At 65.2% G+C, this 22,879-nt stretch overlaps 2 protein-coding genes across 6 annotated transcripts in view; one reads left to right on the forward strand and one right to left on the reverse strand.

The window, feature by feature from the left end:
- Positions 1-7,473, forward strand: part of SRCIN1 (SRC kinase signaling inhibitor 1) — a 60,859-nt gene extending 53,386 nt beyond the window's left edge. For both annotated transcript variants that reach the window (XM_064473638.1, XM_064473639.1), the window contains 2 exons: positions 1,202-1,339; positions 3,853-7,473. In XM_064473638.1, the coding sequence (XP_064329708.1) occupies positions 1,202-1,339; positions 3,853-3,978 (264 nt within the window). In that variant the 3' untranslated portion in view covers positions 3,979-7,473. The remainder of the gene's footprint in view (positions 1-1,201; positions 1,340-3,852) is intronic.
- A 278-nt stretch (positions 7,474-7,751) lies between these two features.
- The window catches only part of ARHGAP23 (Rho GTPase activating protein 23), a 37,328-nt gene continuing 22,200 nt past the window's right edge, over positions 7,752-22,879 (reverse strand). For all 4 annotated transcript variants that reach the window (XM_064473643.1, XM_064473641.1, XM_064473642.1 and 1 more), the window contains exons 3-24: positions 21,930-21,954; positions 20,889-20,981; positions 20,472-20,550; positions 20,236-20,290; positions 17,780-19,232; positions 16,843-16,998; positions 16,595-16,706; positions 16,446-16,503; positions 16,145-16,282; positions 15,746-16,045; positions 14,506-14,567; positions 14,031-14,158; positions 13,738-13,856; positions 13,501-13,656; positions 12,949-13,027; positions 12,453-12,526; positions 12,242-12,331; positions 11,912-12,037; positions 11,734-11,775; positions 11,524-11,617; positions 10,007-10,038; positions 7,752-9,913 (exon numbers count right to left, since the gene is read on the reverse strand). In XM_064473643.1, coding sequence (XP_064329713.1) covers positions 8,885-9,913; positions 10,007-10,038; positions 11,524-11,617; positions 11,734-11,775; positions 11,912-12,037; positions 12,242-12,331; positions 12,453-12,526; positions 12,949-13,027; positions 13,501-13,656; positions 13,738-13,856; positions 14,031-14,158; positions 14,506-14,567; positions 15,746-16,045; positions 16,145-16,282; positions 16,446-16,503; positions 16,595-16,706; positions 16,843-16,998; positions 17,780-19,232; positions 20,236-20,290; positions 20,472-20,550; positions 20,889-20,981; positions 21,930-21,954 — 4,500 coding nt within the window. In that variant the 3' untranslated portion in view covers positions 7,752-8,884. The remainder of the gene's footprint in view (positions 9,914-10,006; positions 10,039-11,523; positions 11,618-11,733; positions 11,776-11,911; positions 12,038-12,241; positions 12,332-12,452; positions 12,527-12,948; positions 13,028-13,500; positions 13,657-13,737; positions 13,857-14,030; positions 14,159-14,505; positions 14,568-15,745; positions 16,046-16,144; positions 16,283-16,445; positions 16,504-16,594; positions 16,707-16,842; positions 16,999-17,779; positions 19,233-20,235; positions 20,291-20,471; positions 20,551-20,888; positions 20,982-21,929; positions 21,955-22,879) is intronic.

Genomic DNA, 22,879 nt, shown 5'->3' on the forward strand with positions numbered 1-22,879 from the left:
TCAGCTCCCGCTGCGCCGCCGGAGCCCGACAAACTAGAAGCGGAGCTGCGGGATGGATTTATGGCCGTGGCTGGCACCCGCGCGGGTACACACAAAGCAAAGCTCAGCTCAGGGTTCAGCAGGAGGGGGCTGCGTGGCCGGGACCAGCTCAGTTGGTCCCAAAAGCAAAGCGGGAGAGGGCAGGTCTCGCACCACCTTTCAAGGGTGCTGCGAGTTGGTTGTGAGCGCTGAGATCCAGTGCCTGCTTGTGGCCGGGGTGCTGGGGCACTGGGGAAGGTGCGGTGCAGGCAGGAACTGGATTTCCTTGTGCTGTGGGGTACGGGAGTCCCTACACCCCATCCATGGGACCACAGGGTCACAGAGCAGGACAGGCAGCACAGAGAGCCGTGCCTGCATTGATTTATTAGCCCGGCCCCGCTGCAATAACCTGTGGGCCCTCTCCCGTCGGAGGCGCAAGCTGGGCAGCAATCGCACACCTCTGGAGCAGCATCGGCGCTGCCGGTTTTGCTGCCTGCAGCAGCTGGTCCAGGCCCGGCACGGGGCAGGCAGGAGGCAGCAGTGATGGCAGGGAGAGGATTTGGGGTGCCCTAGGCAGTGGGGGGACGCGTGGCGAGCCTGCGGTGCGTGGCATTGCCCAGGCTCCTGTGCGGGCACCGCTTTAGGGACCTGCAGTGCCAGGGCGTGTGCGTACAGGTACCGCTTCCCTCGCTGCTGCTCTTGCAAGTCTTTGTATCTCCACCCATGCACAGCTGGTTAATAAAAACCTCTGTATTCCCACTGCCACCGTTTCCACCTGGAATCTGCTTCTGCCCGCCGTCGCCTCTTTTCCTTTCTCTTGGCCACGCGCCCCTGCCCTGGCAGGGATGCTCTCCTCCTGCCCTCGGTCTCCCGGTGTCTGCCCCTACCTCCCTCTTTGCCTTGCAGCCGTGGCTGTTGGTAAGTCCTGGCTGGTTTCTGAGCTCGCCAAAGCGCTGCCCGATGAGTGCTGCTTTGGCACGTGGGGCCGGTGTCCCTGTCCTTGCCTGGGTTTGCAGCCGTGGGCTGTTCGGGCAGGGACAGCACGGTGATGCCGCAGGGGCTCGGCACAGCTCCAGGCATCCAATGCCCAGCGCTGGCAGTGCCCAGCTGCCAACGGTGCTGGTGTGGGCTTTTCACCTGCTGGTTTTTAACCCCTCCATCCCCAAATTCTCTGTCCTGACAGAGCGGTGGCGTTTCCATCCCGGCCATGAAGGTGGTGAACCCGGCATCCCGGCTGAAGCAGACCCCGCAGGGCAGCCCCGACAAAAGCAAGCACATAAAGCAGCGGATGGAGTACATGCGGATCCAGGGCCAGCAGCAGGTAGACTATCTCTAGCGCCGTCCCAGCCAGCTCTCGTGGCAGCAGGGTGAGCCACAGGCTGCCCATGGCCCCGGCGTCTCCCTCGCTGCCTTGTACAGGGCAAGGGTGTGGGTGGTGATCAGGGAACACCCTGTGGGTGCTGCTTTTGGGGACTGGGCTCTCTTGGTGTCTCCTTTCGCCTTGGCTCAGCCTGGTGGGTGTCGGGGTGCAGGGACCTGGCTGTTGGGTGCAGGAGGGGCTTTTGCCCCCGTCTGTGCCTGGCATGGTGGTTTGCATAGCTGGCTGCTGAGACGCGACTTTGTGCTGAGAGTGGCAAACTCGTCACAAGTGTGGTGTGAGGCTGAAGCCAGAGTCGCTTGTCCCCCAGCCCTGTGTGCTGCCACTGCCCTGGTGGACAGGGCTGAGCCGCAGCACTGGTCCCCTCGCCCTCAGGGACCCTGAGACCTCCGTGCAGAACATTTTGGCCGCAGCGGTGAGCGCTGCAGAGCCGTGTGCTTGACACGGGCTCCAAGGGGCTTCACTTACCGGGGCTGGGGCTGCCCAACCTGTCCCGGCAGGTTTCGGAGAGCCGGGACCCTCCATGCCCCGTGATGCTGTGTCCGCAGAAGCAGCTCCTCCCGGGAGGGGGGTGTTGTGGGCAGGGTGATGATACCGGGGGGCCCGGCAGTGTGGGGAGAGGGTTCGGGGGGCCACAGCAGCTGGAAGGGGAGCGCTTTGGGATGGGATGGTGCGTCTCCCCCCCCGAGCCCAGCACCCACCCCTCTCTTGTCCCCGGGGACCGCTCCTGCCGCGGGCGGCGGGGCTCACTCCCCTCTGTTCTTGCTGACACCCCGGTGCTGGCGGTGGCTTGCTCAGGCCACAGGCAAGGTAACCACAGCCAGTTCGCTGCCCTCCGACCCCCCTCGCTTCTCCTCTTCCCCCTCCCAGCCCTCCCCTCCTGCCTCCTGCCCCCGCGGTGGGCAGCAGCACCACGGGCGGGTTCACCCCATCCTGTCCTCCCGCTCTGTGTCTCGGTCCCCTTCCCTGGGCCTGGTGTTAACAAACCACCCAATAAACCCGATTTTGCTCATTCTGTTGGATCCATAAACCCTGTTGGACAAACCGGAGGTTTTCCCCACCTCCCTGGAGCCGTAGCTTGGTTGGGGGTGATTTCATACAATTTAGGCAAATGTTGCATGAGCAAAACAGGCACGTCGCTCCCCCCCCAGCTCTGGCAAGAGGGCTCAGCCCCCCAGCCCCCCCTCAGCTGCTCCAGCACCAGGTCGGAGCCTCACGGGTGCTCTTTGTTGTGACCACAACCAGGGTGGTCCCAGGTTGGTGGCAGCACACCCCCGGCCAGGGTCTGTCCTCAAGGTTGGGGTCTCCCTGCCAGCCCCCCGCCAGCATACCTGGGTGCACACGGGTTTTCATACCCCTGCAGCATCAAGGAGAGATGGGGGGGGTTGCCTTCTGCCCCCCTCCCAGGGCTTCCCCGTGGGAGCAGAGAAACACCAGCCAAGAGGGCTGTGCCGGGAGCTCGGAGGACTGGGAAGCATCTCCTGGCCCCACGGAGGCCACCAAGCCCCCTTCCCTGGAGGCCACGCAGCAGCACAGTCCCGGCTGTGCAGTGTCACCGTCCTCCCCCTTGCCCCCACCTTGGGGTGCCCCGTGGCAGTATCGGTCACCCGGCCCCTGGCACCCACCGGTGTCTTCGCTGGGGTGGCCGGACCAGGAGTTTTCCGCGGCATTTTTGTCCTCCCTGTGCAGGATTTGGCCTGTGCCCCCACCCATCAGCCCACCCCGCTGCGGTGGGCGGGGGGACGGGGGCTGGAGGAGCCCTCTCCCCATTCCAGGAGGGTTTGTGAGCATCCTTCCTTCCCGGCACCCCGGCTCCCTTTGGATCAGTTTTTGCATGAGTAGGGTTGGGTCACGTCGCTGCTGGTGGCGCTTGCAGCAGCGCGGTGGGCGCAGGGGGCCGGGGTGGGCACCGACACCTCTCAGAGGAGCCGGGGCCGGCACGGGGCGGCCGAGGCTCTGCCCCGCTCGGCTGAAGGGCACCTCCGCGGCAGCCCCGGCGCCGGCCGGCGGAGCTGGGTGCTGTGCCGCGCGGCGTGCACGCCCGGTCTAACGCTGCCCTTCTTGTCCCCCCTCCCCGCCTTTCTCCCCTCTCCCCTCCGCCCACCCGCCTCTGTGTGTGCCTGTCTGTCCACGTGTCCGTCTGTCGCTCTCTCGTCTCTCTCCTCCTCCTCTCGGGGACGTCCCCTTCCCATCCAGTAATGCGTGGGACCAGCTCATCTCGTGCTCTGTTTGTGGTGGACCTTTTCCAGCTGCTTGACCTCAGGCCTAACTCAATGCTGCTTCTGAACAAACTCCTGTTTGGTTCTTGGTTGTGGTTTTTCTTTTCCTTTCCTTTTTTTTTTTTTTTCTTTTTAATTTCTTTTTTCCTTTCTTTTGTCTTTTTTTTAAGAAGCCGTTTGACTTTCCTCCCCTTTCTCCTCCTCCTCCTCCTCCTTGAATCTTGCTTTTCTTTCTAGGCCGCTAGACCATCTAAAGAGGCTAGTGAGACTTCCCCCGCAGTCTCAGAAAAACCCGCATCTGGCAGAACATCCATCCCCGTATTGACTTCCTTTGGGGCAAGGAACTCCTCCATCTCATTCTGAGCATCCTTGCCAGCTCCACCCAAGCGCTCTCCTGCTCCTGGGGCCGGGCTTCTCTCTTCCTTGGGCTCCTCCTCCCTGGGACTTGTCTTCTTGAGGCACCTGGAGGGATCGCCACCCGTCCCTCTCTTTCTGTTTTTTCACTGTCTTGCTCCAATGTGGCCGACCTCGTGTCTCGCCTCTGCTCCGCCACGGCCCGACTTGTGTCTCGCCTCTGCTCCGCCACGGCCCGACTTCTGTCTCCCATCTCGCTCCGCAATGGCCAACCAGCCACTTTCTCTTTCTCTCTCTTTCTCCTCCCTTTTTTCATTCCTTTTTCCTTTTCCTTTCCGTTCATTTGGGTTGCTGTTGGTTTGGTTTTTCTCCCTCCCTCCCTCTCCCACCCTGCCGTTTTCTGTTTATTTAAGAGCTCTCAGAGCTTCACTCCACCAGTTTCACCAGCTTCAAGCAAGGAGGACGCCGGGCAGCGCCCGACCCCGCTGCCCGCGGGGGCAGCACCCATCCCACCGCGGAAAGGTGGGAAACAGCGGCTGCCGAAGACGCCCCCGACACCCCCCAACCTGAGCGCTCGCTGCCCGCCGCCGCCGAGCATCCCGGCATCCACGACGCCGACCCGCCCGGAGGAGAGGATGCTCGGCGCTCCAGCCAGGTCTCGGCGGTGGGCGGCGGGCGGCGCCGCGGCCAGGCTGCGTCCTTCGCTGGCCGAGGGCTCGGTGCCAGCCCGAGGGGGTGACGCTGCCGCCGGCCGCCCGCCGGCCGCCAGCCCCGGCTCTCCCCGGGGACGGGGAGCGGTGCGAGGGCTGGGGAGGAGGGAGCCGGGAGAGGTGCCGCGGGGCACCCGGGCGTGCCGGAGGGGCCGAAAGCTGGGGGTGTAAAATGGGGAGGGGGGCGGAAACGGGTCGAGTCGGGCTGCCCGTCGCCCGCGGGTCGGAACGTAGCACTTTAAAGGGTCGCCTGGGTGGGCACAGAGGCTGGGGCAGGGGGACGCTGTGATGCTCGGGGTGGGGGGACTGACCGCACGGGGACACCCCGCTGGGCCTCTGTCCCCTTCCCAGGCGCCGAACGCCCGTGGGGACAAGCAGGCGGGACGGGTCCCCGGAGCCCCCTGCTCCGGCAAAGGTGCTGGCCCCACGCCGCGGCCGGCGACCCCGCGGTCCTTCCCCACGGGAGCAGCCCCAGCCCTGCCGAGCCTGGGGGGCCCGGGGTGTCCCCAGGGCGCGTGGCCAGGCGACGCCTGCCCGCGTCCACCTCCCGTCAGCGCAGCCGAGCCGGGTGTGCACGGGGTGTGCACGGGGTGTGCACGGGGTGTGTGTGTGTGCGTGCGTGTGCGTGCGCCTGTACCCAGCGCTGCCGTGGGCGCAGCCCACCCGCAGCGCAGCACGAGATCGAATCACTCCTTTCGTTGGCTAGTTCGTCCTTGGGTTGGATTTTTTTTTTTTTTCTTATTTTTCTTCTTTTCCCCCCCTCTTTTTTTGTATATCAATCATTTTTGTACAGAAGAACGAGCCTTTTTTGAATAACAAAGAGAAAAACAAAAAAAAAAAAAACAAAAAAAAATCATGATGCAATTTCTTTGGATTGCAAAAAGCAACTCTTTACATTTAAGTGAAGTGTCTTAACATTTTATATTGTTTTAAAAAAATATATTTACATATTATATATATATAATATACGTAATATAAATATATATATAAATATTTAAAAAGAAAAAGAAAAGAAATAAATCTCTTCACGTCTGGTATATTAGGGGGTGGATTTTCTTCCCTGGTTAGACTATAGCTCCTTGTGATTTTTGAGAGGGTCAGTTCCTAGCGGCTTGTTAGCCCTCGTGCTGAGTTCGCATCCTCCGTCCAGCACCTTCCTTGTCCCGTCCCTGCCCCTTGCCGGAGCAGGGGGTGGAAGGGGGCCAGGTGCCCCCAGGGGCGCTGACGCCCATGGGTGATGGCCCCGGGGCCGGGACAGCCCCCACCTCCCTCCCGGCAGCAATAGCAGTCACCTGATGCATTTTATTTAATTTTAATTATTTTTTTTCTTGGTACCAAAGTGAAACACTGTAGCAAAGCAGCAGCTTCTTATGGCCAGGATGGGGTTGGGGGGGGCACACCCCCCACCACCACCCCCCCAGCCCCTCTCCACAGCCCCCCCCCCCCCGACCCACACCCATCCCGGTGCTCCCGTGGGGCTGGACGTGCCACCCTCCATCCTGTCAGCACCCATGGAGGGGTTCTTACGGCCTCCCCCCACCCCACCTTGCTGTCCTGGGGGTGCGAGGGGGACAAGTGCCACCATCCCCCCCGTGGCCCCCCCCGGGGACTTAGACATGCGGGTGCAAAGGGGTCGGGGCAGGGAGGCCTGGATTTAGGGCAGCCCCATCCCAGTGGCACCCATGGGTGTGCCAGGGCACCCATCCTGCTGGCAGCAAGCTCCAGCTGTTGGGGGGCAAGGGGGGGGGGAGGGTCATACCATTCCCTCTGCTGCACCCCAGCGTTGTCCCGGGAGCCCCCTCCCAGGCATCGCCGCTGCGGGGTGCCACGCTGTGGGACCCCCCACCCCCAGACCGGGAGGGTGGCGCTGGGTGAGGGGGTGCACGGCGCTGGCTTGCACCCATTTCTTCCCCCCCCCCCCACCCTGCCCCGCTGCCCATCAGGCTGGTTCCTCCGTGAGCGTGTGTCTCTGCGTGCGTGTGCGTCCGTCCTTTCATGGCATCATGCAAACTGCCCGTCTGCACCAACCCCGGTGCCTTCGCTGAAGCAAGAGGATAAAAATAAAATAAAATTATATAAAATAAGAATAAAACACACAAATAAAAACTTGATTCTGGTTTAAACCAGGGGAAAAAAAAAAAAAAAGAAAAAAAAAAAGGGAAATGTTGCAAAAACAGTCAAAAAAAAGGCAAAAAAAAAAAGGGAAATGTTGCAAAAACAGTCCAAAAAAAGGCAAAAAAAAAAAGGAAAAAAGGAAAAAAAAAAAAAAGCGCTGCCTGCATCGTGCATGTGTCGGAGGCGCCCGCTGCATGCGCACCCCGCTTTACTCGTCTGGATGTTGTTTAAAAAAGGCTACGACTTTTAAAAGATTAAAAAAAAAAAAAAAAAGAAAAAAAGAGGAAAAAAAAAAAATCCTGATACTCTTTAGAGGCTGTTTTGGGGTTTCTACAACGTTGTGTGTCTCTTAGCATGACTTTTCTTGTGAACTGTTTTAAAAGAAAAAAAAATAATTAAAAAAAAAAAAAAACAAGAACAAAAAAAAAACCCGAAACAAACAGGCCTTGCAGGGGGCGGGGGCGGGGGCGGGGGGGGCTGGCCCCCCGCCCCCCCGCCCTGCGCCCATCGCTCTCCCTGTGTCGCTGTGGATGCCATGGGTAGTTCTGTGCGCAACGTGACCATTGTAACTTGCAAACTCCGATGACAAAGGGTTGCTCTTTATTTTTTCTTTTCCCTTTATTACTTTTCTTTTCTATCAGAGTGTCTGGCTTTAATAAAATTACTTTGGTTTTTTTTTCCCTCTATGGCACTTTTTTCCCCCCAGGTTTGGTCTCTTGGCGTGTCGCTGCTGGTGGTGGGGTGGGACATCCCTGAGCCCGAGACCACCCCGGTCCCGCATCCCCTGGGAAGGGCTGGGGGGGTCCAGCTCCTTCCCCCCAGGCTCACGGAGAAGCCAGGATAAATCCCTCCCCGGACGCCACCGGTGCTCCAGGACCAGGCTCTGCAGCACGGGAAAACGGGGTCCATGTGCTGAGCCCCCCCGAGCAGGGGAAGCAATAACGGCAGGAAACCACCTCCTCGAATAACCAGTTTATTTCCAATATATAGACTGGGATGGGTGGGGGGGGCGGGCAGCATCCGAAGCGGGGGTGTTTCATTGGGGTCTGGTTGGGGGGTTTTGGGGTTGTTTTGTCCTTTTTTTTGCAGTTTTGCATACACCGGCTCCGCAGCCGACTTGTACAACACACCGGGGCGGGGACGGGGGGGGGCACATGCAGGAGGGTTTAAAAAGTCAACACTGGTCCAGCACGTCCCCTGGTCGGGGCTGGCCTTTCAGCTGAGCAAAACTTCTTAAAAAATCCTTATAAATCCTTTGTAATATGTTACACAGTCAGAGACAATATTTACAAAAAAAAAAAAGAAAAAAAAGAAAAAAAACAACTTTACAGCAAATATTTGCATAACGTATGAGAACAACACGGAGAAACAGTGACTTGACACCCCCTCACGGCCCCGGCAGCGGCCACCCAAGCCCGTGGCACGTGTGTGCCAGCGCGGCTGGGGGTCCCCGCGCCCCGACCAGCGGCCCCCCACTGCACCCCCTTCCTAAAGTGCTTCTGGCCTGGGGAAGGGGGGGGGGGAGTAGGAAGGGGAGTGGGGCTGGGGGGGGGCCGTGCCACGCCATGCCGTGCCAGGATCGTGGCTGCGGCTCGTGGCGGTGCAGGGACAGCAGTGTGTCCCCCCCACACACCATTGCAGGGTGTCCCTCTGTGCCAACGCCCCCCCCGTCACGCCCCGCTCCCACGCGACCACCCAGCCCAGGGGACCCCGGGTCCCCAGCACCGGCGAGGGCAGCCGCAGCACCCAGGGAAGCGCCCGCACTTCGCACCGCCGCGGCCGGGGCCACCGCACCTGGGGTGGGGACAGTCGCCATGAGACCCCCCCCCCCACCCTCCAACCCTCCCGGCACTGCCCGGGGGCCGGGGCACCATGGGATGGGGCCAGGCTGCGGCATGGGACCGCCACGGGACCCTTCCCCAAAGCAAGGGGGACGAGGTGGCTTTGTCCCATCGGTGGCGCGGGGGCCACGGAGACTCGTTAAATAACAGCAGCTTGTCCAGAGCACAATTAAATACAAGAACGAAGGTGAGTCCTTAAATTAAACACCGGCGGGGGGCAGGGAGCTGCGGCGGGGGCACCTCGGGGGGTCAGAGACGCTGGGGGAAGCGCAGGGGGGCCAAGGGGCCGGGGCTGCCCGGGGGGCTCTTGGTGCCCGGCCCCTCGCCGGCAGCACCGGGCTGTGCCGGGGAGGGTGCTGGGGGCCGGGCTTTGGTGGACTCCAGGCTGCTGAGCCCCGAGTCCTTGTCACGGCAGGGTCCCGGGGACATCTCCAGCCCCCGCGGCTCCTTCCACTCGTTGAAATTGAGGTCCTTGAGGCCACCAGGCACCACCACGGTGTGCCGGCGCCAGCTGCTCTTCTTGCGGCGGGTCTCGGGGGAGTGGGCTCGGCGCAGGCGGACCCCCATGTCGTCGGCAGAGGCTCGCAAGCGCTGCCGGAGCTGCTCCCGCAACGAGGGTCGCCCGGAGGGGGCCCAGCCCTGGTCCTCCCCGGTGGGTGCTGGGGTCTCGCCGGCCAGCCGGGGCCGCCCCAGCTTCCTGCGAGCCAGAGTGTCACACTGGATCAGATGGTGGGAGTTGAAGGAGGGGCGGCCGGAGGGTCCCTTGTCCTCATCCCCAGTGCCCCCATCCGCCTGCCCCAGCTGGGGTCGGGCGCCCTCCCGGCTCTCCGTGTCCGTCTCCATGTGGCTGAGCTCGCTGCGCTCATCGTCCGCCTCCTCCCCGCGGCTCCCGGCCACCGACTGCACCTCGGAGCACAGGCTGCGGTCCATGGTGGACAGGGTGGAGTAGCCCGACACGATGGAGCGGGCGTCCGGCGCCAGCTCAGACCCAGCACCCCCGGGCTCCAGGGAGCTCTCCCGCTCCATCCCAGCAGGGCTGGGGGCTGCCGGCTCGGTGCCAGTGCTGCGGGGGGCTTTGCCAGGTCCCAGCGGGGTGGCTGTGGTGCCCTCATCCTCCTGCTCCCGGCCCGGGGCGTCTCTGTGCTCCACGTCGTCATCGGTGCTGCTCCCGACACCCTCGGCCTCTCTCCTCTTCCTCCTCTTGCGGGCGGCGGCCGAGACGAAGGGGATGGCGAGGAGCTCCCGGTGCGGCGGCGCCTTCCGCGACGGCCACGTGCCCTGGGAAGATGGTGACACCAGGGTGAGGGACGGGCTCCGTGCCCCAGCCACCATGTCCCTCCCTGCCAGCCCCCAGCCCCGGGACCCTCTTACCTTCGGTTTGGCGGAGCCGCTGCGGGTTGAGCCTGTAAAGCAGAGCAGAGAGCGGGGGTTAGCCAGGCCCTGGAGGTGGGTACGTCCTGGGGAGGGGGTTCGGTGGGTAGAGCTGGGGGGATGCTGCTCCGTTCCCCCAAACCAGGATGGGGACATGCCAGGGCCATCGGACCGGCCGGCCCCTGGCAGGGACGCCAGCGCCGAGGGGGTTTGTGTGCCGGCAGCTGCAGGAGATGCCGGGAGGTTGTGGGGGGCTGTGGTGGTGCACGGGGGTCCCCGGCACTGCTCACCCATTGCAGAGCCCCAAGGTGAGGAGTGGGGATGAGGGGGGCGGGACACGCAGGCACACACAGATGGGAAACACAGCCAGAACCCCGGCGGCGGGACCCCAACCCTCCCACGGCCATGGGGCACAGAGGGGACCAGGGCTGGGCACGGTGCTGCCGCCGCCACGTCACCGGGATGGGGCATGGGGAGCCGGCTCGACACCACATCCAGCCTCGGAGCGGGGTCTGGGACGGGCTGTGTCGGAGGGGGCTGCGACAGGCTGTGGGGCTGCCCCGGCTCCAGGGGGGTTAGAGGGCAGGAGGGGACATGGGGGTGACAGGCAGCCCTGGCCCTGCTGCCCTGAAGAACAAGGACAAGACGACAGACACCCTCACCCACCCCACACGCCCCAGTATGGGGTTAGCAGCTGCTGACGACGAGAGAGGGGGAGGCAGAAAGGGGGTGCTGACCCTCCCCAGTGCATCAGAACCCCTATATCCCAGTGTCTGCGTGTGCCAGGCTCAGGACACCCAGCACCCATCCCTGCCAGGGGATGCCCACAGCAGCCCCAGTGCCGCCGCAGGCACCGGCCAACGATGTGGGAGAACCAGGGTTAAAGGATTTGGGGCTCCCCAGGGGCTCGGCCACCACTCCTGATGCTGGGGACCCTGGGGACAGTGGCCAGGCACGACAGGGCCCCCTCCCACTGCATCCCCCTGCTCCCGCTCTCTCGTGGTCACCCGGAGGAGTTAGTGCGTGAGCAATGCACCCAGGATCAACACTGTACCCGCTCTAGCTCTCGAGGAGGTCCGCTGGAGGAGGAAGAGGAGGAGGAGGAGGAAGAGGACAGCACAGAGAAGTTCAAGGAAAGAACGTAAGAAATCAGTTGAACATCAAAGTCTCCCGGTCTCCAGGTCGGCAGCGTGGGCCAGGGGGGAGCGGGTGTGGGTAGGGGTCCCGTGGGCTGCCGGGTTTGCAGAGGGATGAGGAGCAGCCACCGGAGAGGAGGGTGATGGGAGAGGGCAGGAAGGGGGCTCTGCTGGCACCCCCAGGGGGGATGTCCCCACTTTCCAGTGAGGAGGGTGCCGGGATGTCCCGCTCTGACACGCGTGGGTTTGCCACGGCCACGGCGAGCGGCGCTGGCTGTCCGCAGCGGTGTGAGCGTGGGGGGACGGAACCGCTGGAGAGGCGCCCCGGGGTGCCCCAGTGCCAGGGCCGCAGGGGCTGGTGCCACGGGCACTGCTCCTCACCTGCGGCATCGCCGGGCGCCGCGGTCCTGCCGATGTTGGGGAGCAGGTACTCGATGTTGGGCACGGACTGAGCCTCCTTCTCATCCACGGGGGTCTGCAAGAGGAGGGGGTGCATCGGTCAGGCGGCTGCCGATGGCACTCCGGCTCCCACCCAGGGCTCTGCGCCCTCCCTGCCCCACAGTGAGACCCCCCGGGGGGGACGGGACTCACCTTCTCGCCCTTGTCCTCCTTGTCGCTGAAGAACCAGTCTGACTGTGGGGGGAGATGGGAGAAGGGTTAGGGACCGGCAAGGAGCGATGGGAGCTCAGCCTGGCCGGGGAGCAGCATCCCCTGGGATGCAGATCAGCCCCTTCCTCCAGCCCCGCCGATGCCCGCCGATGTCACTTACGTGCTGGATGAGGGTCTCCACAATTTTGTAGCGGTCGGGCATGTGCGTCACCATGTCGGTCATGTTGTCCTCGGATGTCCGCACCAGCGTGGGGCCGAACACCAGCGCCAGGTTTCGGGGCTCCATCTGCAACCGGAGCTGGGGTTAGTCCCTGCCTGTGGCCACCCCTCAGTGTTCGCTGCTCCGTCAGGCACCGTCTCCCTTCCCGCCCCACCACGAGCTGCAGCTCAGCCCAAGTTGGGGGGCTCGAGGTGGGGTAGGGGTCCGGGAGGGCCTGCTGGGCCCTGGGACGGTGCCCGGGACTGGACGCCCGGGGTGGGCAGACGGTACCTTGTTCTTTTCTGAGTGGTCCGCGATGGTCTTCAGGTGACCCACCAGGAACTTGAGCGTCTCGTAGTAGTGACCTGGAAGGTCCCGAATCTGCGGGAAGGCACCGGGTCACCCCTCTGCTCACCCACCCTGCCTTTCCCACCCACACCAGCACCCGAGGTGGGGGTCCAGGGCTGTGCCCCCCACCCCAGATCGAGCCCCCTCTCCCTACCAGCTTCCGCAGCGTCCTCATCCTCTCACTGGCATCCTCTATCCGGTTGGCCTCGATGAAGTCATTGTACTTATCTGAATGCGGGGCAGAGCGGGGGTCAGAGCCAGGTAGAGGGGAGAGGGCACCCCCCGGGGCCAGAGACCCCCTGGATACACCAGCCAGAGATGCTAGGGAGGGGGCTGTGGGTGCTGATTCTGTCCCCGCACTGGGACAGGGCACAGAAGGGCAAGGAGAGACAAGGACAAGGGCTGGCCAAGGGGGCTCAGTGAGGAGGGGGTCTACAGAGCCCCTCGCCTTGCGTGGAAGCTGGCTCATTCTGTCACAGGGTCTGGGGACCTGCCCCCAGCACGGGGACGGGGGGGACGGGCTCCGGGGCTGCCAGTCAGTCCAGTAGCAGCCACCGACACACGGCCGTGGGGACACAGGGTCATCTGCGGCCACTCTGGGGGCCCCGACAGCGCTGGGGGAACCGCACGGCCGCGGCGCAGCGACTCACCGTCAGTGAAGAGGGGCTCAGGCAGCTTTCGGAAGAAGGATTTTAACAGGCTGCTGATGACGTTCAGATCCTGCCACCGCTGCGGGGGAGAGAAGAGGCTGCTCAGAGCGACCACGCTGGGCGAAGCCAGGCACCAGCAGGAGAAAGTCCCCAAGCTGGGGGTGTCGCAGATCACCGACACCGAGGGGGCCACCAGCCACCAGCGCCACGGCCGTCAGGGCAGCAGAAAGGCTGTCTCCACCCTGCATCTGGCAGGGAAAGCTCCGTGCCTCTGCAGCACCGTGGCGAGATGTGAGGGGACACATGTGTCCCCAAGCTGCCACCTACGCTGCTGCCACCGACCGCTAGGCGGCCCTGCCACTCCAGGGAAGGTCACGGCGATGGAGACGGGGACGATGATCGTGATGGAGACAGGGATGATGATGGAGACAGGGATGGTGACAGAGCCATGGACCAGGACAACGGCCCCAAGAGCATCCCAGAGGCTTGGGGAGAGGGATAAGGATGGGGAGAGGGATGGGGACAGGGACATGCAGCCCGCCCTGTCCTCACCTCGTCCTGCAGGTTGATCTCGGTGGCTCCCTTGTTGAGCTGCTCCTGAAGGCTGGACACCACCGCATTGTTCCCGGGCACGCGGTAGATGCCCATGTACTCCAGCCCTCGGTCCTCCACCACCTTGCAGCAGGCTTCAACGATCAGGGGGATGTTCTGCAGGGACAGGGAGGGGGTGACAAAGGTGACAGGGCCATGCAGGGTCCCCGAGGGCTGGCACCACCAGTGCGGCCGTACCTTGTTGTCTGGGGCAGGCTGACAGTCCTCCAGCCTCACGCCGAAGGCCCGGGGGGCAGATTTCTTGTTCTTCTTCATGATGTTGATGCCCCATGGGGCTTTTTGGGAGCCGCTCTCATCTGGGGAGAAAAACCCACAGGATCATTTGCTAACGAGCCAGGACAAATGGGAAGAGCATCCCTGCTGCCCCATGGGGATGAGCATGATGGCAGCCCTGGGGAGAGGCGCCCCTCCTTGCAAAGCCCCCGGGTTTGCCGTGCCAGGGTGCCCCACGTTACAGGATTGGGATGTACCTTTTGTGACGGCCGCATCCTGCCTGGGGGACCGGGGCGCGCTGGTTCCCGTCTGCTTCAGGAACTCGGCTCGGATCCCCAGCCCACGAGAGCCCTTGGGTGAGGAGTCAGGCTTGGCACCCGCGGGGCTGCAGGAGGAGCAGGGGGCTCAGGTGAGGCACGGCCAGGGGCACCAGCCCGGCACAAAACCTCCCAGCAAGCACCAGCGTCTCTCCTGGCCTGCCCAGCACCCTACCCATGCCCACGGGGCTGCACCCCACGCTGGGTAACGGGGAACCCTGGGGAGCACCGAGCCCTTTGCTTGGTGCCGATTTGGCTGACCCAGACCCCGCCGTCCCCCCGAGCGAAGACGGGTGCTGCCAGCACCTCCAGCGCTGCCCCATCAAAGGAGACACTGGCTTTGCTCCATCACTTTAAAACTGATGGTGAATAAAGCACTCGGGGGTCTCAGTGCCCACCACCCCCAGGTCCATACCTCACTTTCCGGTAGTCGTTTAACTTCTTGTTGATAAGTGCTTGGCTGGCAAAACCGGGGTCCTGGGGAGGCAGAGAGAAGAGGGGAAGGGAGAGCTTGAGCAATGCGTCTGTCAGAGGCCCCAGGCAAGTCCACGCTCTGCCAGACACCGCGCGGGGCCAGGCAGGACCAGGCGAGGGCAGGAACCGGGTCCCCGCTGCCCCGAAACAGCTGGCGCCTGCCAGCGCTGGCCGCCCCGCTGCGGTCTGCGGCGCTCCTTGCCGCGGCACGGCGCGGCACGCGGGCTCCGAGCTGGACGCAGAGGCAGCTCGCGCACCTCCATCTGCCCGCGCCACGCGCACCCGCTGCATCCCGCAGCTGCCAAAGACACGCGCCCACCCCTGCGGGATGCTGCCCATCCGGCAGCACCCCCACCCCGGCGGGTGCCCAGACGGCTCTGCGTGCTCCAACCTGGCAGCACCTTCCCTGTGCCAGCGCCACCAGCCCCTCCGAGACCCCTGCGCCCTCCGGAGCGGGGCCGTCCCGCAGAAAACAGACCACTCTGAGCTCAACGCACCCTCCAGGGCCGGAGCCTGCCACTACCCTGGCACGAACGCTGCAACCAAATGAGGCGGTCCCGGCACCGCGGGGAGACGCACGGCCAGCCCAGCACTGGCACGTCCAGTCCTGTGGATCCTCCACTGGAGCCGGCGGCCCCGGGGAGCAGCTCTCCCCATCTCAGACCCGAGCGACCCATTGCACAGACCACGGCTGCACGGCAAGGGGCTCATTCCCGACCCATCGGCAGCCCCGCCAGCCGGCAGCACCGTGCAGGCTCCGTACCCAGCGCAGGCAGGGAGCTCCCTGCCAGATCTCTCTCCACCAAAGGAGACACAACACACCACGGCAGAGCCACGCACGCTCCTCTCCCACCGCGCGACCAAATGCCGCCGGCGGATCCGGTGCCAACCCTGCCTACCAGCACCGCTGCAGCGCGCGGAGAGCCACGCCGCCCCCGCTGAACGCCCCGGCGCACCCTGCCCCGGCCGAGGCTGGCGGAGCCGCGCTCTTCTTGGACGCCGCGGTGCCCGCGAGCCCCCGTGCACCCCTGGGAGCACGGGACGGGCGAGCTCCACACCGGCCGGCCGCGCAGGGGCCGGCCGTGGCCTGGGGAAGCAGCACAAGGCAAAGAGCTGGAGAGAGCCGAGGCGGTTAGTGCCGGGAGAGCCAGAGGCAGCCGGGAGCCCCATGTGGCTCTCACCTCGCCCTCAGCCTTGCTGTTCTCCCTGATGACTTTGATCCAGGCCAGCATGTCTTCCCGATCCTCTGCCTGAAAGAGATATTCACAGAAGTCAGCGGTCGTCAGCCGGAAGACGTGCTTCCTCTTGGTCTCGCTGTAGGAGATGTCCACCAGGCACGCTCGGATGCTGATCGGCGGCTCCTCCTCACCTGGGGCCGGGGCGCAGGTCACCGCCTCCCGCCTGTCTTTGCACAGGTACAGCGAGTGGGTGCGCAGCACGGCGAAGACGCGCTTCCACTGCCGGATGCCTCCACCGACCTTCTGCGGGGAGAAGGGACGGGGCACGGACCTCAGGGATGCTCGCGGCGGGGAGCGTCCCCCCGGCATCGCTGCCTGGGCTCAGGGCGGGCACCCGCCTACCTTCCCCTTTTTGGTGAGGATCTGCTTGCAGTGGAGCCAGCCCTCCTTCCTCACGGCGCTGAACGGGACGTCCGAGAGGTCGGAGGTTGAGTGTCTTTTGGAGCGGGCGTCTTCGGACGTGCCAAGGCTGTCCAGAGACTACGGGGGGGACCGGAGGGCACCGTTGGGGTGATGCCATCGGCACCCCCCTGCTCCACCGGTGTCCCAGCCAGGCAGAGCAACCCCAGGCTACCTTCCTATAGAGGTACCCAGGCAGGGGCACCCCCAGGACCCCCAACCCTCGCCGTCACACGACACTCACCCCGTCGGTGAAGAAGCTCCTCAGCATGCGGAGGCTGGGGACCCGGCTGGGCATCCTCCTGGGGGGAGAGCAGCCCCCGTGAGCAGGATGGTGGGGAGGAGATGGGAGCCACGCGGTGGTGGGACTGGGAGGGGGGAGTCCAGCCCTACCTTAGGATCTTCCCCTCATCCCGAAATGTGTTCAGACCATCGTCGCAGGACTTGGAGCGCTCGGTGGTGATGGCCAGGAGGTAGGAGGAGCGGCGGCCGGCTTTGATGCTGCCTGTGAGAAGGGCGAAAAAGCACACACTGCTCAGCCCAGCGGGCACAGGGCAAAGCTCCAGGGCAGGGGGCTGCTCCTCCCCGTCCTGCCCCCCACCATGGCCCCCAGGACGGTTCTCCCCCACCCCAGCGCTTACTGCAGTCCTGGGAGTAGTGCCGGCTCAGGGCAAAGGCGAAGGTGGGCGAGGCGGGGCTGGTGGCGACGGCGGGCGCGGAGTTCATGGCGCTGGAGACCACCGAGGAGGCGGGGATGTGCTTGGCCTTCAGGTCGATGCTGGGGCTGGTGGGTTCATCTGCAAGAGGGGTGGGCAGTGTTGCAGGAGGGGCTGGGGCAGGACGAGGCGGGGAAGTCCCTGCTGGGACCCCCCCGGTACTCCTGGCAGGCGGTGGGTTTGCAGGTGCCCAGGCTGGGCTGGGGGACACACTCCCACCCCAGGCAAAGCCAGGAGCCACCGGTGCACCTGGACCCTTGAACAGAGCAACACTGTGGTCCCCCCATCCCCACGCCATCCCCTCCCTCCCCGTCTGGCCCCAGGGACTCTCCCTGGGAGCAGGCACGGTGCAGGTTGTGGTGTGGGAGGGGGCAGAGCTGGCGGCTCCCCCAGACCCACACGGGTCCCCACGGGCAGAGCTGGCTGGGCAGGGAGGTCCCAAGTGAGACAGGGATCAGGTCATCCCAGGCACATCCCTGTCCCCACTTCAGAGCAGGGCAGGAGCATGCAGGGCTCCAGTTCACACCCAGCTGTGCCCAGAAAGAGATACCAGGGGCTGGGCAGCGGGTGCAGGAAGATAGAGGGAGGAACGAGGCTCCTTGAGCCCAAACCCTGGCACCCAATCGCCAACGCACGCAGCCTTGCTCAGGGACAGCATGCCGAGGGGCGTGGGACACTGCGGGGTGCTGGGCACTGCGGGTGCTGCTGGCATGGCCCCTTCCCATCTCCACGCCGGCCACAGATGGATGCTCTGAAATTGTGCAATGCACCCTGTCCCCCAGACACGCCCTCCCTGGCACAGGACTTGCTAAACCCCCCCTGAAGGCAGTCACCCCACCGCTGGTGAGCGGCCCCGACTCACCGATGAAGGGGATGGATGCCAGCGAGTCCTCGGGGGCCGCCAAAGGAGGCACGTGCCGGCCTTGCCGCTCGGCTGCTGGCCTCTCCCCTTTGCCGCTGGCTGGTGGGGGGTCACAAATGTCCGTCTCCTTCACCCCCTCAGGAAAGACAAAGTTCATCTGCCGCAGCGGGGGCTGCATCTTGCGGCCCGTGGGCGGCTTCTGCCGCAAAACCACCTCTTCCCTCCGCTCCTCCGGCTGCTCGGGCACACGGCTGCTCTCCGGCCGCTGCTCCCTGGCTGCGGTAGGGACCGGCGGGGGACCGGTGGGCGGTGGGACAGCGGGGACCACCCTCTCTGGGAGCGGGGCGGCCGACCGCTGCGAGATGCTGAAGGTGGGCAAGCCGCCAAAAGCCGGGTCACGGAAGGAGAGGGCGTGCAGCAGCCCGGTGCGGCGCTGGAAGGATGGGCTGTAGCTCCGGTAGCCGATGTAGCCCGAATCGTCCGCGCTTTGCAGGTTGGGCTGCGACGGGTGCTTCTGCACGGGCGCCGGCTCCCGCGAGGAGGAGGAGGAAGGCGCAAAGGAGCCATGTGGGATGGGCTGCCCGACGGCGGCGACGGTGGCCCTGGAGACCCTCTCAGGCGGCCACGCGGAGCGGTCGAGGTGAGGGGAGAGCAGGGCGCTGGGCTCCAGCGCCTCCATGGAGCGCCCGTACCTGCCCAGGACGTGGTCGGAGCGGGCGCGGGGCGCCCAGCCTTCGCGGGAGGGCTGCAGCAGGGTGTCGTGCGAGGCGCTGTGGGGCCAGCCCCGGTGGGCTGCCGCCGAGCCCCCCAGCCGGTCCTGGGACACGCTGCGGTAGCGGGGCGGCATGGCGTGCCGCCGCTCCTCCGAGGCGCTCCGCCGCGTCTCCTGGCTGCAAAACCAGCGGGACAGAGCTTGCTGGCACTCCTGCCGACCCGGAGCCCGCTGGCTGACTGCTGCCTCCCGGGGGGGCCGCCCGGCCCCTGCCAGCCCCCCGACGCCCTCCTTGAAGCCGCAATGAGTCCGATGCTCTGGGAGGTGCTTGGGGACCCCGTAGCAGGAGGAGGTGGCGGGGGGGATCCCGTAGCGATCAGGCAGAGAGGATGCGACGTTGCTGGGGTAGCCGGTGCGGGAGAAGGAGCTGGGGTGGCCGTGGGGTGCGGTGGAACGTGGCGGGGGACCCCCAGGCTGTGGCTCGTCGGGGCGGTGTGCGGGGCTGCCGCCCGCCTCACTCCGGGTGCTGGCAAGCGTGGCCGTGCCGAGTGGGGATGAGGGGCCCACAGTGGTGGGGCGGTGGGTGCGGGCATCTGGTGGCTGTCCCGGGGGGGGCTCAGCACCCCGCGCCTGGAAGGGGTATGTCTTCCGCGGGTAGCAGATGGGAGGGGGCTCAGGGATGCTCTGCGCCCCGCCGGAGTACGGCTCATTGCCCTTCAGGTAGGCATCCTGCGAATACGCCTGCGGAGGGATGAGGGGGGTCAGGGTTGGGGTGGGGGGGAGTGCCGGGGCCACAACACCCCACTCTCACCACAGGCAAGGTGCCACGGGGATGCTCTCTGCTCCCCCCCAACCTGCAAGCAAACCTCCCTGTTGGGGTGAGCTGGGCAGGGCTGGCTGCAGCCTCCCCCAGTCCCACTTTCCCACGGGGCCCCCCCGGCACTGAGCGACGCCGCCACCAACACCAGCCCTTCCGCTCTTTCCACCGCCCAGCCGCCCTCCCTTCCCCTTCCCTCCTTCCTAAAATACTCCAGCACAGCTGGCCGAGCCCGGCTCTCCCTTCTCACTTTTCACAGGCGCCTCCAACTTCACGCCTGGGGGATCCTCAGAGCCCAGGACAGGCACAGATGTGAGATCCCCGCCTTGCCAGGGCTGTAAAACCCCCCAGCCCAAAAGGAGCTGGTCCCCCAGGCTGAGGTCAAGCACTGGTGCCACCTAATAGCCAAACCTGGGGTGGGTGCTGGCAGCTTTGGTGGCAGCACTGCCGGGAGAGCCCCGGGAGACAGCCGGGACTGGAGGAGCACAGGTGAAGCCCCACGCACATCCACCAGCTTGGGAGACCCTGCTGGAGCCACCGCTGCCCCTGGAACCCAGCTCACCAGCAGCAGAGCTGCTTGGGGTGCTCCAAGAATAAGCCAGACCCTGAGACCCAGAGCAACTCACCCCCAACTATGTCTGAGGATGCCCCCCCAAAAAACCCCAGGGGCCATGTCCCCCATCCTTCCTGCCCCAAACCCCCCGTTACCTCCGTTTCTGTGCCCACTGCTGCTGCTCCAGGGATGCTGGTGGGGCCCTGTCCCCCAAGTGTCCCCCCCTGACCAAGGAGTGGGAGGAGTGTGGGCAGGGACAGACCAGCCCCTCGGGTTTGGTGGGGCAGCAACACCAGCACAGCCTGGAAAAGCCACGCCAGGGACCCCAAGCCCTGGAACCAGCCCAGCCCCTGGTTCCCGCCCAGCAAACTCACCAGCTGGAGGATGTCCTCATCCTTGGGCATGATGGAGAGCTCCAGCACATCGTCACTGCGGGGAGAGGGGACGGAGGGGTCAGGGCGGCCGGGGTCGGTCCCTACCTGCCCCCAGGGAGGCCAATCTCATGTTCAGCTGTATCCCCCACAAGGGGACAAATGTCCCTGTCCCCACATGACGGTCACAGCACACCACTGCCTGTCCCTCCCTTGCGGCAAGGGGGAAGGGGGCTCACCTGTTCTGGATCAGTGCGATGACCTGCGAGTACGTTTTCCCGATGATGCTCTCCCCATTCACCTTGACCAGCCGGTCCCCTGCACAGAAGGGGGAGAAGACAGTGTCACCACAAGTCAGTGGGGAGGTGGTGGCACTCGGCTGTCCCCAGGATCGCACACAGCAGGGTTTGAACACAGACGGGACCCTGATGCTGCTCTGGGTATCCCAGCCCAGGGACGAGAGAGCAGATCCCCCATAGCACCAGGGAACAGAGGGAAGGGGAGGAAGAAAAGAAGGCATGCAAGAAAGAGAGCAAAAGAAGCAAGAAAGTCCCCAGCAGAGGAGGGAGAGTGTTGCGCACATCCCGCGAGCAGCCTGGAGCCATCTCCGGCTCCGAGACCCCGCCAGCCCAGCCACGCCGCGTGCCCCCGCTCACCGGTGCGCAGCCCAGCCTGGTGCGCCGGCCCGTCCTCCCGCACGTTCTTCACGAAGATGGTGTCCATGGGCTCCAGGCGGCTCCGGGAGGGACCTGCTCCCCGGGGACAGAGCGTCAGGGAGCCGCCAGCAAGGCTGGGCCCGTCCCAGGACAAGAAGCATGCTTGGCCCCTCACGGTACCCTCCTCATCTTGCCAAGCCCATGCACGGCAGCCCTGCCTGCACCTGCGACCTGCAGAGCACAGGTCCTGCCCTGGGCAAAGCCCCCATCTCAGCACAGCCCCCCCAGCACCCATCTCCCCCCAGCCGTGGCTGTTCCCTGGCGTGGCTGCAGCCACAGTCCTTTGCAAGAGCAAAAGCCACCAGGTGCCGCAAGAAACCAGAGGGTGGATGGGCCGGGGCGGGCGGTGGAAGGATGGGGGAGGGATGGTGCTGATGAGGGATGCTGAATCCCTTGGGGACCACCTGGAGCGAGGCCGGTGCTCCCCCGGCCCCGATGGGCACGGGGTGCCAGGTCTGGTTGCCGCCACTCGCATCCACCCCGGCCCCCGGGGCCCGCAGCCCCGGCACCTCGTCACGCTGCCGGCGTGCCGATCCGTTCTGACGCCTTCACATGTGCTCACGTCACTGTCAGCCTCCGGGAGGAGAGCGGGGCTGTGTCCCTGTCCCCAAACACCCTGCACTCAGCCGAGCCACCCGCCGCGGGGACCGGTGCTGCCCACACTGCAGCCCCTCTGGCTACGGGACAGACCCCCTGGGGCGCGAGGTCCAACGAACCTCCCAAGGGCTTTGGGGACACCGAGCCCTTCTGCTGCACCAAGTGCCACCAAGTGCCACCAAAAGCACCGCGCCGCCTCACACCGCCGGTTAGTATTTAGGGCTGCGGTGCTAGCCAGCAGAGACAGCACTGTGTCCCCCCCAGCCACAGCACCCACTGCAACCTGTGACAGCCACACGCCCCCAGACCCCTGAGCCCACCGATCCGGGCAGCGACGTCCCCCTGCACAGGGGGACCCCATGGCAGCGCAGCACCGGTGCTCACCTGCTCGGTTCCCATTCTCCTCCTCCTGCCAAAAGAAGGGAAAAAACACTTATTTGGTGGCCAGGCCAGGGCAAGCACAGCAGGGGGACCGGGAGGGGACCGGAGGGGTGCCAGCCCCCTGAAGCCCCTCGCAGGACCTGCACGTCCCTCTGCCCTCCGCCGCCCCTGGCTAAAATTACCTCCTGACACCGGATCCGGCCGGGCCGCCCGCGCAGCCCCGCCAGCGGGCAGGGAGCGGGACCCGCCACAGCCCCCAGTACCCAGCTGCTGGGGAAGGGGCCTGTTTTGGGGCAGGGGAGCGGGAAGGGGCCCAGCCAGCCCAGGCGGTGGCATCTTGCCCTTCTCCCAGACCACCGAGACTGGCCGGGGAGGGCCAGGGAGAGCCCGAGCCCCCGCAGCGGGGTCCTGGGGGAGGGACGGGGGTGCCCACCGGCACGCACGCCACCGCGGTGCTCGGGCAGCAGGTCCCGGTGACAGGGACCCGCGGGAAGGGGACGGCTTTGCGCAGGCGTCCTCAGAGGAGCAGCAGCCGACAGCGGGGCTATATTTAGCCCTGCAATTATTCGGTGGGGGAACTGTGTCCCTGCGTGGGGGGGGGACAACATGTCTAAAGCTTCCCACTCCATGAAGCGAGCTGCCGGGGCTGCAATGGGTGCTGTGGGGGGGATGACGGAGGGGTCCCAGCACCCCCTTCCCAGCCACGGGCAGGGGACAGCCCTGGGAGCCCCGTGGCTCTGTCCCTTCGGGCGGGAACCACGTCTGTGGGCTCCTGCCCTTGTCCCCCACATCCTCCCGTGGGGATCCCGCTGCAGAGCCACGCTCCCCGTGGGGTGCCCAAGATGCGGCAGGGCACAGGGTGCTGGCAGCCACAGGGGGCTGCATCCACGCCACCGAGCCCCCAGCCCTGCCACGGAGCCAGCTGCACCCCAGGCTGCTCAGCCCCATGCGTG

This window comes from Phalacrocorax carbo, chromosome 25 (genome assembly GCF_963921805.1).
Source record: "Phalacrocorax carbo chromosome 25, bPhaCar2.1, whole genome shotgun sequence".
NCBI classification, from domain to species: Eukaryota; Metazoa; Chordata; class Aves; order Suliformes; family Phalacrocoracidae; genus Phalacrocorax; species Phalacrocorax carbo.